The sequence below is a fragment of the Alternaria postmessia genome (assembly GCF_024291825.1).
Source record: "Alternaria postmessia strain BMP 2775 chromosome Unknown scaffold_176, whole genome shotgun sequence".
Taxonomy (NCBI): Eukaryota; Fungi; Ascomycota; class Dothideomycetes; order Pleosporales; family Pleosporaceae; genus Alternaria; species Alternaria postmessia.
In genome coordinates, this window is record NW_026260249.1 from 16,026 (window position 1) to 31,693 (window position 15,668).

At 50.1% G+C, this 15,668-nt stretch overlaps 6 protein-coding genes across 6 annotated transcripts; 2 read left to right on the forward strand and 4 right to left on the reverse strand.

Moving 5' to 3' along the window:
* Nucleotides 1-11: 11 nt before the first annotated feature.
* J4E82_011228 (uncharacterized protein) lies at nt 12-1,484 on the forward strand (the record flags this gene model as incomplete). Its single annotated transcript, XM_051737436.1, has 2 exons — nt 12-409; nt 467-1,484. The coding sequence occupies 2 exons, from the start codon at nt 12-14 to the stop codon at nt 1,482-1,484; spliced, it is 1,416 nt and encodes a 471-aa protein (XP_051582803.1).
* Nucleotides 1,485-1,503: 19 nt separating this feature from the next.
* Nucleotides 1,504-3,008, reverse strand: J4E82_011229 (uncharacterized protein; the record flags this gene model as incomplete). The annotated part of the gene is made up of 5 exons (XM_051737437.1): nt 1,504-1,820; nt 1,875-2,332; nt 2,409-2,532; nt 2,622-2,751; nt 2,841-3,008. The coding sequence occupies 5 exons, from the start codon at nt 3,006-3,008 to the stop codon at nt 1,504-1,506; spliced, it is 1,197 nt and encodes a 398-aa protein (XP_051582804.1).
* A 1,112-nt stretch (nt 3,009-4,120) lies between these two features.
* On the reverse strand, nt 4,121-6,130 carry J4E82_011230 (uncharacterized protein; the record flags this gene model as incomplete). The annotated part of the gene is made up of 1 exon (XM_051737438.1): nt 4,121-6,130. The coding sequence occupies one exon, from the start codon at nt 6,128-6,130 to the stop codon at nt 4,121-4,123; it is 2,010 nt and encodes a 669-aa protein (XP_051582805.1).
* Nucleotides 6,131-6,715: 585 nt separating this feature from the next.
* J4E82_011231 (uncharacterized protein) lies at nt 6,716-7,741 on the reverse strand (the record flags this gene model as incomplete). Its single annotated transcript, XM_051737439.1, has 1 exon — nt 6,716-7,741. One exon carries the CDS (start codon nt 7,739-7,741, stop codon nt 6,716-6,718), a length of 1,026 nt encoding a protein of 341 aa, XP_051582806.1.
* A 453-nt stretch (nt 7,742-8,194) lies between these two features.
* J4E82_011232 (uncharacterized protein) lies at nt 8,195-9,775 on the reverse strand (the record flags this gene model as incomplete). The annotated part of the gene is made up of 3 exons (XM_051737440.1): nt 8,195-8,812; nt 8,863-9,480; nt 9,533-9,775. The coding sequence occupies 3 exons, from the start codon at nt 9,773-9,775 to the stop codon at nt 8,195-8,197; spliced, it is 1,479 nt and encodes a 492-aa protein (XP_051582807.1).
* Nucleotides 9,776-13,800: 4,025 nt separating this feature from the next.
* Nucleotides 13,801-14,801, forward strand: J4E82_011233 (uncharacterized protein; the record flags this gene model as incomplete). Its single annotated transcript, XM_051737441.1, has 4 exons — nt 13,801-14,128; nt 14,190-14,503; nt 14,556-14,579; nt 14,709-14,801. The coding sequence occupies 4 exons, from the start codon at nt 13,801-13,803 to the stop codon at nt 14,799-14,801; spliced, it is 759 nt and encodes a 252-aa protein (XP_051582808.1).
* Nucleotides 14,802-15,668: the final 867 nt, after the last annotated feature.

Below are 15,668 nucleotides of genomic sequence, written 5' to 3' on the forward strand. Positions count from 1 at the left end.
ACTCATCAGCCATGAACGTCGAACGTTGCATCGAGCTCCACAACGAAATCGTGCAGCATGGCTGGGTCGGCTCAGGCCGCTCTCCAGAAACACTAACCTCACAATCCAAAAGCTGGTTTCAGTTACATGGGGAAAAGGCCGAAGCCGCACGGTCTGATCTCTCAGCCGAGCTCATCCAATTCCTCGAGCAAGCCCAAGATCCATATGCACAAGAGAGTGAAACATGTCTATCATTCTTTCACTGGGTATCTGGTCTCTCTGGACCAAGTTATATGTTCGAATTCGAGGACTTGCTGTGGCCATGGGACTACGGATCCCGTACAGGTGAGAAGCAAAAGGACATTAGAAGAAGGCGTTTGGTTTTGTACCAGGCGGGGCACTTTGGGACAGGACATACTTGTGGACTGATGTAAGTGAACTTGATGCTGTCGGTAGTATATCAGAACGCCGAGCTTACGAGATTTAGATACGACCAGAAAACAAATTTGTGCATATTGGCTCTAACACTGTATGACATGGACGGTATGGATGAACGGAAATGGTATCCGCTAGAGACCGTCCTTAGCTTCTGGCTCTCCCAGATTCGCCAAGGAAGTATTCAGGCCACACCAGAAAGAGGAGGCAAGCTCAGGGAAGAATGGCCTGCTCTAAGGGAAAACCGGGATCCCTCGAATTGGGTCTTCGTTCCGTACAACGAGGTTATGATGAAAAGAAACCTGGAGATCTGGGACAAGCTCGTTGAGGCGATAGAGAGTCACATGCCTATGGAAAGCATCTCCGCGCAGCCCATATGCGGCATCCTCGAAAACAACGTGCGCAAAACTATAAGCCTACCGCAACGATTTGCATACAACTTCCTCTTTCGTGCCCGCCGCCCGCGTTTCAAGAAAATAGCCCCAGGTCTCCGCGTCATCACCTCATCAGACTTTCCCGACCAACCTTTTCGCTCGCACATGTCTAAAGACAAAGATGAAATACCACCCATCCTACTCTTTCGATCTGAACTCAACTTCTTCGAAAATCCAACCTGGAACCCGCGAGATCTTGACGCTCGGATGCCACACTTTTTCGACTATCGCGATGTTAGAATCTACCCTTCTGGCTTGTATCTGTTGCCTACTGAATACGGCCACCAAAGCCTAGAAGACCAGATCTCATTCGTGCTGCCTTTTGCTATCGGGGGAAATCAGTACGCGAGGAGTAGTGATGGGCAGAAATTTATGGACTGCAGACAGCATGGGAACGACAGCTTTACACAATTATACTCGCGTGGGAGACAGTCTCTTGAATATTTCCAATCGCAGAGTCTAGCGTGTGTACTTCAGAACTGGCTGGGCATGGTGGAAGGGGGTATTTGGAAGGTAGATGAGAATGGTGTAGTGGGTGATATGGAAACGTGGAAGGAGGCAGATACGAAGGAGGGGTGGGAGAAGTATGTTATACCAAGTGAGGAATCATGTCATCACGAATGGGAAGTCCTGTAAACAGCGTAAGACTCTCCTCCTAGGGCAGGCAGGCTTCGATGACAACATCCAGCGCATTCTTGTGACCCCAGATGCCCTCAATTTTCAGTCCCACAGAATCAAGTAGCTCGCGAAATTGTGACTCAGTCCGCTCTTGACCAGAAAGTGATTGCATAACATTGACATCCAAAGCCGTGAATGCCCATGGTGCATTTCGATCGGGTATGAGAAGGTCTTTGATGAGGAGCTTAGAGTAACCGGGCTCCATAGCGGGAATGATGTTGCGAAGTATGCGACGGCATGCATCGTCGCTGCTAAAGTCGTGGAGGATGTGTTGAAGCATATACGCTCTCGCTCCTACAAGTCACATCTTAGTATTGGTAACAGCACGATATAATTCTGGTAGTGTACCTTTAATCGGCTGAACTTGGTTCCAATCGCCTACCTCCGCTTCAAACCCGTCTTCCACGGTCCGATCAACGATATGTTTCAACTCTTGCAGAACAAGCCGACCCTTTACTTCTTTTCCCAGTGCTTTCCGCAACAGGCCTAAATCTCCGGCATCCCCGCCTCCAATGTCCACAAGTAGCACATCGTCATCAGATTGAGGACCTCCGGTAACCAAGCGTTCATCGAAAGGGTAATAACCGTTCTCCCAAAAGAACGGCTTACCAGCATTGTACATCTGGATCATACCGCCGAACCGCGCTCCCATCGCTGGGTCTTCATCAAAGTATGTGTACAGTGATTTATCAGAGAAACCATGTGCATGTTGGAAGGGGCCGTTGTTGATATCGGCGGGATTGCGATGAGATATCGAGTCAAGGAATGAAGGTACTTTCCAGCCCACGTTGTAGAAGTCGTCATACCTTTTGCAGGTGCGGTATCAGTATTAAGGCTTATCAATACTAGTTTTGCATATCTGGGTCCTATCCAAGGACTTGCATGAAATGTATAGCATCTTTGAAAGACTTTTGCCTCAAAGATGCTGAGAGTCGAGTGCTTGCGTAGGTATCGAGTCCGACTTCACGGATTGTGCCATTCGCTGCTAGATGACGCAGAAAGCGAGCTGGAATGATATGATCAGTATCACCTTAGAGTAATGATAAGACAAAATTGGAGAACTTCCCAACATGTTCGCGATGAACGCTTACTTACCAACTAATCGCACATCCGCCCCAGTACCCTCCGCAAGCTGCACACTCGACTTGCCCTCATCACCATGGCAGCCCAGTGCTTCAAAGATTCCCCATTGTATGCCTAATCGTATAGCCAGATAATGTCCAGGCTGGTTACCTTAACTATTAGTGCTAGTCACGAGTCATGGACGATACAACCCCGCGAATCTGGAAGAAGCTGCACGACGCATCAACTTACGTCATTGAAGGTAACCCTGAATACGGCTTCATCTGGTCTTTCCAATTCATTTCTGAGTGCTTCAGCTAACCCGCTGAGCTGGAGACGTTCGGCGTTGCTGAGTTGAGAGCGAAGATTTGGGGCTGCGCTTAGTAGCGCTTTAATTTGGGAGATAGCGTCAGGCTCCATGGTTTGTGGGAGGTGGGCGCTCAGAACATAGACGGGACGTAGATGATGGCTATGGATTTCTAACTTCTTCTGTTGTTGGAGGCAATGCAAGGCGTACATAGAAGGACTTGTTGTCGTACGAGCCACCGGCAAATGGAAAGTAGCCAAGAAGGCGTATAGCGCCTACCATTCCAGGTCAAGCGTGGGAAGGTGCCAATAATGGGGTGCATGAATCAGTGTAGATACGCCATAAATACAACTTCGAAGTTGTGATTGGTTGAACGCCGTACCGATTTTGCTTAGGCTTGGAAATGTGACTCTATGCGGACTCTTGCCTAACAGTCCATCTATACTTTCTTCAACAAAGCCTCGCCCTTGCCTATTTTCTTCTTTACACAGGTCATATCCAAATTGAATTGCCCCAAGCAACATGCCATCGCAAGGAGTATTGGGCCTTCAGGAGGAGGAAGCCGTCCTTGGAAGCATCGCCTGAGCGATCGATTGAAGAGACGAGCCAGTGGCATCTTCCCGCCAGTTCCGATCAGACTAAATTTGAATGCGTAGATAATAAGGTATTAAAATGGGTGAGTTGTAACTTTTCAGATAACTTAAGACTGTGAGTGCAATGTGGATATTACAAATAGTTTTGTAAATGGGTAGAGGTCTTTCGACAAAAGTGAAAGCACGCGTTGTGACTCGTGTTCTATGAAAAGAGGAAAGAGAATCTTGTTGTGTGCTACGAGTGATACGTAGTGAATCAAGTGTTTAGAGAAGACCCACTCGTGAGTAAGACGGTAGCGAGAGACCAGAGCCGTAGTTCTAGAAGACCGAACCGACTTCTCGCGTATGCCTCTTCTCGACTGATTCGCAAGCGCATCAATGACGACGAGCACAATGGACAGTGTAGGAAGGTATGATGAAACAGGGCCAGCACATCAATATTACATGTCCTGTACCATCAACATGTACATTACAATAAAAAAGGGTATATACAACAATTTCCACCACTTATAGCAGCCTCGTCAGCTTAACACTATACAGAAAGCCTTCTTCTCAATGCCACAACACGAACATACAAACACCAGAACACCATCCTTTTACCCATATCTAACCACTTCAACGCTCAACCCTACTCACTGATAAAACCTCCATTTAACCTCCTTACACGCCCACTCCTTAGTGAGCCCCTGGATCCTGTCGACTAACCACCCACTCGTCCACTGGTCATCACCAACCTTCCCACCCAACCTAACCACCTTGCTGAGATGACATTCTCCATCTCCTTTGGTCGTGTACCGCCATTGTAAACAGTCCTCAACTTGCTGGCAGACATTCTGGCAGCGCTCAGAGCTGTCCGCCGCGTCGGGGTGTTTCTCGGCGAGCTTATCCCAGTTAGGCGGTTCTGGTTTCTTATCTTTGTCTTCTTTCTTGTCACCCTTCTTGTCACCCTTCTTGCCGTCCTTCTTCTCTTCGCGTTTAGATTTGGAGCCGGGGCCAGCTTCTTGGTAGATCCGGGAGTCTGGTGGTGGTGTGTTGTCGACCTTGATTTTCTCGGGCTCCTTCTTCTCCTCTACTTGAGGTTTGGGTTCTTTCTTCTCTTCTCCTTGAGGTTTAGCTTCTTCCTTGGGTTTGTCCTCTGGTTCTCCTAGATCGTGCTCTTGGCCCTCCTTTTTCTTCTTCTCGGCATCCTCTTTCATCTGTTTCTGCCGTCCTTCTGGTGCGACGATCTTCGTGTCCTGGCTCAAGTTGTCCCAACCCACTTTCTGCGTTTCGATGTGCGGTTCGACAGAGTCGTGGTAAGCGTCACGGTACAGATATGGCTTCTTCCAGCCATTGGCGGTGGTCCATTTCTTCTCAATATCCCATTGCCTGGTAAGGTCATTACCATCGATATGATGCCACGAGACTGCAGGAGCACACCAGTGCTTCCTGGTGTAGTCCAGTGTACTTGGCTGCTCGCTCTGGAGGAGAGGCCAAGAAGCGTAGAACTCGACGTGTGCGTCTCCAAGGGCCTTCGCCAGCATCAGGTCGCCGCAGCATTCTGTGCCTGTGTCCTTTTCCCATTTGGTCTGGTAAATTTCGTCGTAGGATTTGGCGTATCGTCGTATAGCGCCCTGTGACAAGAAGATGCCTGCTCCGCGTTGCGCTACTTGTGTGCCGGCAATAAAGTAAGGAGCTCCGCTGTAGTAGGGTATCCGGTAGTCCAGCCTGTTAAACCACTGCAGTACGTTCGTCCAGCTCAAGCTCGTGTCGGCTTCGAGGAAGACGAAGAACTTGGCGCTGGGGTTCATGTGGTATGCCTTGTAGACCATGGGCAAGAACTTCCACTTATCCAAGTCTGCCGTCTTCTTCGCGTCCGGCTTGTGCTCTGCGTCAGCATGCATAAGCTGGTATTCCTGGAACTCGTTGTTCTTGAACTTGACGTCGTGGCTGATAGAATCGAGCGCATCGTATACTTTGTGTCCTTGGAACTCTCCGGCGTGGTCGCTGAAGATGGCGAAGGTAGGGACGCAGGACAGGAGGTTGCTGAGATGGCCGCTGAGCTTTTCAATCTCAGCTTTGGACGTCTTGAGCACGACCATGACGTCTTTGGCTCCGTCGGCATCGCTGCAGAACTTCTCGACGACTTGTGCAGAAACTGATTCGGCAGGCTTCGCAGGCGCAACACTCGCATTGGCTGCATCCGCACTCTTGGAAGCGGGTATAGCCTCGGTGGCTAGTGTTGTAGGGACCGCGATTGCGCTTGCGTCTGCCTTGTGCTGGGACTTGTTACCGCCCTTGGACTTTTCCTTGTCCTCCCATCGTCCGCCATCCTTCTCGTAATCCACAATGCCTGTCTTGGTAGGCGCAGGCGGTTTCGCCTGTCCCTTGCCACCTTGTGCTCCCTTGTCGTCCCATCTATGGTCATCTGTTTCAGTAGGGTGATCTCCATGTGCTATCGGGCTTGTTGTTGTCGCGAGCGGTGTCTCGATGACGGGGGGCGGTATTATCGGGTCGGTATGCACATTCTTATGGTCATAGTGGTCGATGGCAGGTATCGAAGGTTGGGGGGTTTGGTGCGGCAGGCCGAAAGTCCAGAAGAAAGTTATGAGCGAAAAGGAGACGATGATGATGGCGAGGCGGGAGGGAGTGATGAGCGGCATGGCGGCGACAGGGCTTCGAACGCCCAAGGTAACGGCTGGCAAGATGATGGAGGGTGGTTCAGAGCATTGAAATAGACAGTAGCATCAAGATAAGAATAATCGGGTCATAGTGCTCAGAATCGCCCAAGTCGCAAATGCCCCTCTGAGCGATGATCCCAGGAATCATGGGCGGACTGAGGCGGTGGCTCTTCGCCCCTTGGCCTGTGGCGCTCGGTCTAGCAGGCGCGCCGAAGTAGACGCTATCTGCACGCTTGATCTGCGCAACTCCATTTTCCATCTTGGTCGCTGTCGCAGGTGATTGCTTTTGGAAGAAACAAGACGAAGAGATTTCACGTTGCAAGAATCGCGACACGCAGGGCATCGACAGGCTCAAACACGTGGCCAGGGTCCACGCAGCATTCCATGCCTACCTAGGTAGGTACCGCACAGTGCAGATGTTCCCTCGGTCTTCATCGGCAACAATCCGCGCTTATGATGCGATTACGAGGTTGCGCCGAACAGCAGAGATAGTCTACAGAGGTTAAGAATGGTTGTTTCGTCCGAACCTACAGATCTTGCGTTATTTTTGGCGCCTCACTACAGCTCTCAATTTCCCTCCCACCGGAGTTCTTCCGCTATCCACAGCTTCATTACCCAGCACGCCATCACCAAATCGCGTTTCTTTCCATCTCTCTCAGTTTCCTCCGTCATCTCCAAAACATGTCCTGCTTCATTCGATAGACATCTTGTTTCCACAAGCAGTCCATTGGCATACCATGCTCCCAGCCCCTCTGTCTCTTCACGCGCAACGACTACACCCTCAGCATCCTCCCACACACCTTTCTTGACACAATAAAGAACATGTTTTTCTGGCTCACACACCCCTCTGTAATCACAAACATGGTGTTTAGCCTGACATTTTGTAACATGCCAGAATCGCGTCCACTCGCCGCCCCAGAGAGACTTCCCAGAAGTCATTTGGATACTACCAGGGAGCGTTCCGGCTTTTCGACCGCGCATCTCAAAGAGATCCATGCTGTAAAGCGTTTCTTCTTCATTATAAGAGATTTGCTGATCTCGTAGTACGTGGGCAGCCGGTACTGAGAGAGATCGAGTCTCGCGTAGAGGGACTGCGCGAATGTGCAACTTGGGCACAGACTCGCTACGATCGAACTGTCGCTGCAATTGGTATCGTGGAATATTGCGCGTCTTGGTGGCGTATATCAAAGGCGCCTCCAGTCTGAACGCCTTCGTTGGATCTTCTATCGGCGAAAGCTGAAGTATTGCTTCCTTCGCTTCCTGCGGCTCTTGGCCTACCGAACTCCGTTCACGTTTATATTTCGGGAATGTGTGCGAAGATACCAGTGGGCGACGAGCCAGTATGTTGGTGTTCGGCAGCTGCGTCCTTGATGTCGAGGATGGGCTGCTGCTTGGACGACTCAATTCTGACCACATGCTAGAGGGAGATGTAGCTCCGTCCGAAAACGCCTCTTCACTATTCGTGATTGCTCCAGTCATTGCGTCGAACGGGTTCTGTTCATCTGCAAACGCCTTGAGAGTGAACGAAGGGTCCACAAGTTGAATCCGGTCGTCTTCGCCCAATAGTGTAGATTCAAGCGACTGTCTGAACATCTTTGCAATTGCATAAGTTAATTCAAAAGGATGGCATGCTATCGCAGCATACCATTACATGCCTCTCTATATCTACTCGCAACGTATGTACGCGTCCCGCGTTGCGGATGCATCAGCCACCACGAGCCATTTGATTCAGCCACTATCGATTCACAAGTGCAGCACGAACCGATAGTTGAGCACTAGATGGGTGCGGAGTCATACGGAAGCATGGAAGCGATGTGACTAGATAGGCTGTAGTGTGCGGATGTGGCGGAACGAGCTATCAGTAAGCGCCTGAATAAGCGTGAACTACGGGTTAGGTACGCGCAATTTACTGTCTACGTGTAACATCTTGTTGGGAGCAGGCTATACTACGTTTGTGACCAACTCAGGCACCGGTGGTTGAATCCGGCGACTGTACCACCTGCCATCCGCCCAAGCATTCTTCCTTTCGTCCTCAAACAAAACTGCTCACAGAATTGGAGCAAAGAAGTTGAACTTGCCAAAAGGGTCGTACTCCTTTTTCAGCCTTCTCAACTTCTCCAGTCTCCACGCTTCATACCCATAGAGCTCCTCAGTCGTCTCGTCTCCCCTCGCGTAATTGATGTAAGCCTCGTAGGTCTTGTTTGTCCCTTCAATCAAAGTATCGCGTATCTCGCCCGCAAAACCCCACGCTGCTGCATCCAGACTAGCATCCTTCTCGTACGTCATGAACGGCGAGAACAGCAGCTGGCCGTCTCGGTCCGGGTATGCTGTGCTATCACTAGGTATCTCGCCAACGCGATTGGTAGAGTAGCTTTCAAGTAGGACGGCTGAGCTGCGGAACTCTGGGGGGAAGGTTGCCATAATGTCGAGAACTTTACGGAGAGAGGGATTGTCGTATGTGTCTGCTGATACGGGGACTAGAGAACGAGTGAAGCCTTTGGTGCACGATGGGCCGTTGCGGTCGGCGCCTGTGTACTTACTCACACCAGCGAGGTCGGTCACGCCGGAGTCGGTAGAAATGGGCGAGAGTGCGACGAGAGGGTCGGTGTACTGCGTCGGAACGGTGCTGGCGCCTTGGTAGATGACCCAGATGATTACAATGGGCTAGTGACGTTAGTTGTGGTGTATGAGCATAGCAATGGATGTAGACTTACATTTACCGGATCCACTTCAGGATCGAAAGAGAACACAACGTAGTGTTCAAGGCTCACTGACCTGTTTGCCATCACCATCCAGCTGTTCGCGACTGATACAACATCCTCCATCTTGTCGTGCGTATAGAAGTAGCCGCTGACTGCCCACTGGTCCACATCTGGCTTTTTGTCATAGATCTTGATCTCAGCCTCCGTCACGACGCCGAAATTATGACCAGCACCACATATCGCCCAAAACAGATCCGGATTGTTCTCGTTGACAGTGATAGCGGTACCATTGGCGAGAACCATGCGCGCAGATATGAGCTGATCAGATGCCAGGCCGTAACGTCCTTGGTTCCAGCCGTGACCGCCACCGAGGATAGGAGAGATGTAACCAACGCAAGCACAGGCTGTTGTCATCGTTTGCTTGTCATGGGCCCAGAGAAAGTCAGTGACATCGCCATTCAGAATGCCACCTTGGATGAGAGCGGTGTCTCCGTCATCGGCGATGACGATGTCGTTCATACCCCGCAGATAGATACCAACAGCATTGGTGATGTTGTTGAGGTATGTCGTCGTCGCATGAGCGCCCGAAATGGCATGGAATGGCTTGTCGTTCGCATTGGCGTATAGGATCTATCCTCTGGTTAGCTAAAATACAAGTTGATCGGAGTAGACGTTTACGCACAGCTACTTGCACATCTTCCTCTGTTGCAACCTTCACAATCATATCGTAATGCGGAGTTTGCCCGGCGCCCCATCGTATAGTAGCATTAGCGAATTCTTCCGAACCTGGGTAGTAGACTTCTGCGAGGTCACTCAATGAAGACTCGAAAATTCTGATAGCTCCATTGGATGAGTTTGAAGAAGGTAATGCAGTAGCGAAGCAGCCCATTAGGACGCTCGCCGCCAACTGAACTTTGCTTAGCATCCTGGAAGGTGACTCGGGTGAGTAGAAGCGCAGTTGTTGAATCCATACTATCGAGCTCTGGTTTTATAGTGCCTTGATGGACCATAACGTGTAGGTGAAAGTTTGCAGACCGCACGCCTGACCAACTTGCCTATAGGGGTAGGTGAAGGGCCGCCCTTGGTGTTTCCCGCGCCTGTCTACCTAGGTACTGATTCCAACACAATGGAACAAAGGAAATGCGCTTAGCTCGGATCCATCGTTCCAACATAACAGATGAGGCGTGGATGTTGGGCGAAGGGTGTGTTCGGTATGGAAACGGTGAAGTTTTTCTCTCTTTTCGCATAGACTGAGGTCACTACATGGGGCTGGTCAATGGCAGAGAGATTGTTACTACCTGATTTCCTGAACACTATTGAAAAGAAAAGCTCCAGCCAAGTGTTAAGTATAGAGCGAGATGTTGGAGCAGAAGAAAAAGGAGCGAAGTCGTTAGTAGCGGTGTCGAGGCCTGCTTGGTCGCGACATTTGCCGCGCCGTAACGCGCATTAGAAGCGCGTGCCCAGTCAAAGAACACGGTCCTTGTGTTACTGCCCACATCAGGGGTCAGATAATTGAACGTCAAACGTCATATACTGCTGCAAACTTCTGAAGGAGGTCTCGATCGACACGATCTACTGAAAGCCTGGCCCTTGGGCCTTGGGAACGCTCCCTAGGTGTACCTGCGCTGTGGCGAGGAAAGGCACACATCAATGGTATTGACGAGTTGGACTTTAAATGCAGGAAACTGTCCAGGGAGGAGCCGTGATGTGGTATGGGTACTTAGGTACAATGCGCCGTGCCGCTTTTTGCGCTTGCAAGGCCTCAAATCCCTGCCAACACCATTACCAACGTGGCGCCATCCTCGCATCGCATCACCGTAGGTTGTGATAGGTATGCTTTTGGCTAAGGTTTTTGATGCGATATCGACAGATTGCTGGCTAAGAATGCTACTTAGGTATTACGCAACGAGAATTCCAAGGTTAGGTATCACAAAAGTGGCGAAGGGGCACCACGCCATCGCTAGATGCCTACCTAGGTAGTCAGGCATTGTATGGCTTATAACGGTTGGAGAACATCTCGGCATCGAATAGAGTGATAGGCATGTTACGGCCAAGGCGTGAAACGATAGTGAAGTCATGATCAGAATCAAGAGCTGAAGGGCGCTTCGCTACGTGGCCTTCAGCTGGAGGGGCGCTTGCATGGAGGGGCACACCGCAGCCTTAGGCAACATGATGATAGTACATAAATGCGACTGGTAGTATACCTTCCTGGTTTCGCTAGTCTCACTTAAATAATTTACTCATCTGAACCTTTTCATTACCTACTTAAGTAACCTTTTAGGATGGCCTTCCAATTCGACTCCAGTGGTTACATCAACGATCATCTCGACCTACACATGCTACCAACGCACGAGGTCGTATCAACGATTAACTTTCATGTGTTGAATTCTCTTGGTTGGGACGATCCTGCAACATCTCTTGACGAGCTTGATCTGGACTTCGTACACGCAGCTCTGCCGGAGCACAACACATCCATGACCCATCGAAGTTTGAACACGACAGCCGAAAATACTGCACCGCAAGTATTACCATTGCGACTATAAGCAAAGTCATCTGACATGATGTAGTGACAGTCTTCGAGGCGACTCCAGCCATGTCGACCCGTACATGCACCCAGCTACACCATGTCTCCTTGACGAAATACCTGGAATCGGCCTTCATTACCCACGATCCCGCTCATCGATTACACCGTTCGAAGTTCAGGGACTGATTACCTCTGCTCAGTCATTCGACAAAGTCTCACACGCCAGTTCTCGAATGGCCAGCATGAACATGCCTACTGTCCCGAACCTGGACCTACAAAGCACAGCCCTCATGCAGTGAGTATCGCTCTACTTGTAGAAGATTATGTTGGAAGACTAACAATCATGGATGGGGGTATGTATTTAATGATTCTATCCGGCTTTCTTTTTGCAAAGACCTGTGACTATGGTTTGTATTTCTTTCTTTGCGCGTTGCGAACTGTCCCTCCTGTCGAACCGAATACTACGGGCCGCTTTTCACACCGAAATGGTTGCTTCACAACATCTATATGTAATTCTTTTGGCGCTTTGCGTTCGTCCATGTTTTCTTTGAATTTTGGTTGTTGTTTCCACTATTTGTAAGTACGTTTCCCCATCTCAAAGATCATGTTATGTTTAATATTAGCTAATCACTCACGTAGCATCCTTGCTCCGATTATGCTCTACATCACTAGTCACGGGTCTTTCACGAATTCTGGCATCGTGATAGGCTTCAGCGCTTCTGGGAATGATTGTAATGGCTGCAATCATAGGTTTCAGTGGGGATACGGTTGTCCGGGATCTGATCCCCTTCCCGCAGCGTCTGATGGGAATCACAGCGATAGGCTTTGGCGCTCTGGGGAATGATGGAAATGGCTGCAATCATAGGCTTCATTGGATGATACGGTCTTTCGGGATCTGATCTCCTCCCCGGGCGGATAAAGGGAATCGCAGCGCAAGCTCTAGCATGATGCCCAGGTCATAATGCTGCCCCCATCTAGGTGAAACAGATCAATCCAGCACTACTCGCTCACGGGGCGTCCACGTTCACTTACGGGACGGGATTCATGCTCACTTACGTGGCTGGATCCACGCTCACTGACGGGGCGTCCACATCATCTCTCCAGCTGCAACACGTCTTGCAACGTCTTCTATGAAGATTGCTCTACATGTTGTGAGCAGCTTGGTTCACCCGGTGTGTCCGTAGGTTATGGACAGAGTGCTCTGCCAGATATATCGATAGGATACGAGCAACCTGCTGCACAGGTTGTACACCACCTGGAAAGCGAAGGGGATTTGTGCCACAAACTCAACGACGGCATTCGCACTGGAATTCCTCATCGCATCGAAACCAAAAGAGTCTACATCTGCACACACGGCGACTGTAACAAGAAGTACTCACGCATGCCGGACCTCCGGCGACATTACCGAGGATCCCATCTGGACGACCGTCGATTCAAATGCCGCGCTCTCGGATGCGAACGGGCTACTCGTGGCTTTCCAAGGAGGGACAAAAGGGACGATCATGAGAAGAAGATGCACATTGATATCGGAGATGGCATTTTGTTATGAAAGAAATGATGACAAGATGAACACAAGAGATAGTGAATCTGAAGAAGTGACAAGGCTGGTTAGAGGAAGAAAATGTTCACGATCTCACCTTTCCCAACTTGCTGGATTTACGATGTGGCGCGCTAGGCGGTATTATACGCGAGAAACTTTGGTGGCTTGTCGAGGTTGGGCGATCATGTCTTGTAGGGCTTTCTGGTCGGCGTTCCTGTTACTTGAGCAATCCTTTGTATATTAAATTGAGTGATGCCTCTGCTATCAGCGAACCGATGCATGCTGATCAGCAGGCCATGTTACCTGATTCTCTTTGCTTAACTTCCTGTTTCAGACATGTGATTGCGCATTGGTTTGCCCGCGCACGATCCCCATATCCGGGCCGCACTCCGAATCTGGTCGAACCAATGACTCGAGCTACTTTTGTGTTTCAACGGATAACAGCGCATTATGATCTCACGGTCCCATTCTTTACCGATTCCGATGTGATCTGCTCGCAAACTACATAGTTTTGGACTGACTGTGCTCCCATAGCTGTGAAATTAACTTTTGGCAATGCCAAATTCCTCACCAATACTACGGCGTCATTTTTGGTCCGAAGTCAGGCCTAGACGGGCCGCTAGACCCCATGCCACTTGGGGAAACACCTACAGCAGACAGGGTATCAACATGCCCCTACGAAGTAGTTCCTTGCTTAAGAGCACCGGGATTAGGGGCCCAAGACAAAACTTTGGGGGCGGAGTCTGGGCGTGCTCCTCTTTGTTGCGCTGCCCGCTGCGTTACCTTACCTCGTGCCTTGTTTACTCGATTTTGATTACCTATCTGCGCCCGTCTCTTCTGACCACCTCCGCGGGAACGAATTAACAACAAATCGTAAAGGCAAACCATGTCAAGGATCGCTTGTGCCTGGGCGGACTTAGGCGAAGATGCCGCGGGCGCGAATCAGTGGTACGAGGGTACGCATGTACCCGCTGCCCTTGCAAAGATCAACTCCACGGCCCGCACTGCAGAGCAGGTGGAAGACAATACATTCGCAGAGGTAGCTGCAATCGAAGGCAGCCTCATGACCATCTACGATTTACCCAAACACCAAAGTGCGCAGGAGTTGGATGCGCAGCTACGCCCAGCCTTGGACAAACTTCCGAAAGAGGCGATGATAGAGACGCGGGTTTACAATGAGTATGCCAATTGGTATGGGGAAGAATGGCGGGGCGGTACGTGCCCCACAAGACCATGACACAAGGATATGTTATGGTGACTTACGCCCTGAACCAGACTCCCGCGATATCCAAATGTGGATGATAGTCCTATGGCAACCTAACTCGGAAATTCATGACGAATTCTTAGCATGGTTTAAAGATGAATTTGCGCCTGGCATGCTCAAGAATCCCGAACTACTCCGCACACGCATCTTCAGGCTCGAGCACGTATCCAGAATCCAAGACCAGGAACACAAACAAGTGGACAAAGCATCGAGATATCAGTACATGACGTTCTGGGAGTTTAACACTGAGGAACTACCATGGGAGATTTTAGTATACCTAGGGTCCTCAGAGGGATGGAGGTACTACGTTGAGGGTGGACGCTTGGTATGTTGAAAGCTTCTAGGCCTAGGAGAATCAATTAGCTAACCGACTGTAGTCATGGCAAATGGGACAATTCTTGGTAAGTAACATATATTCTGACATCGAGGACGCGGAATATCCTGCCGACAAGGGGCAACAATCATTGTAACCCTGGTCATACAGGAGTCGTGAACCTCGTCAGCACCAATGTGAAGCTAATGCAATGTAGGAATATCAGGATCTAGACGACGATACCAGTCAGCATAGCGGAATTGATCCACTAGACGGACGATTGGATGGAGAGCTTGAGAAAACACCATGACGAACAACTGGTATCACGGCTTGGGTTTGAGGACCTGGACTAGTCAGGACTGGCTATCATTTTGCCATTGGTATAAGGCGTTAGAGTAATACCCCAAATTCTATTCTCCATACAAGCTTCCTGTTTGAGCCGTACGCTGCTTGACCAGCATACACGTAGCACGTGATGCTGACGCCCTACTTCTGGTCCAATTCGCCCTTGTCTGGTGTGTAAGGAGGGGTACCAGGTGTGGCCGTTGGTATGGAGCGATACGATGGCGCACTGGTCTGAGCATGGGCTATTCCAAGCATATCAATAGAAACCTGTTCCAAGGCAATCTTTGCAACAGATTGCGGCTTCTGCGCTCCGCTGACGCCGGATGGGAGATGTTTGAGATTCAAAGTGTTTGACTTGTGAGATGAGCTACGTGCTTCCTTCTTCTGTTCGGCCTCGCCTAGTGGATGATCGCGTACAAGGTGTGATGCGAACTCATGCACGTCTGGCGCAATGCGATCGTCCATGCTACCCGCTCGTAGCTTCCTCCGCGATGCCATCTCGAAGCTTGTGCCGAAGATCAGGTCCGATGACTCCTGTGGAGTCAACCCTGGTTGCCTGAACGGGCTCCTAGGCGCTTCTGAGACGACAGAATCAGTCTGCTTCGCACTGACTTGATGATGTTTGGTAGCCCCTGATGTGTCACTTCTCAAGTCATTGACGAGTTTGATGGTACTGCCGATAGTGGTTTTAGGAGTTCTTCTTGGGGGCAGAGTTGCTAACAATCAATCCAAACTGATGAGACTGACTGACTGACTGATTGCTTGGCAGTCAGTTCAGTGTCAGTTTAGAGCTCTCGTCTTATCAGTCAGTTCAGTTTAGAGCTCTTAAACT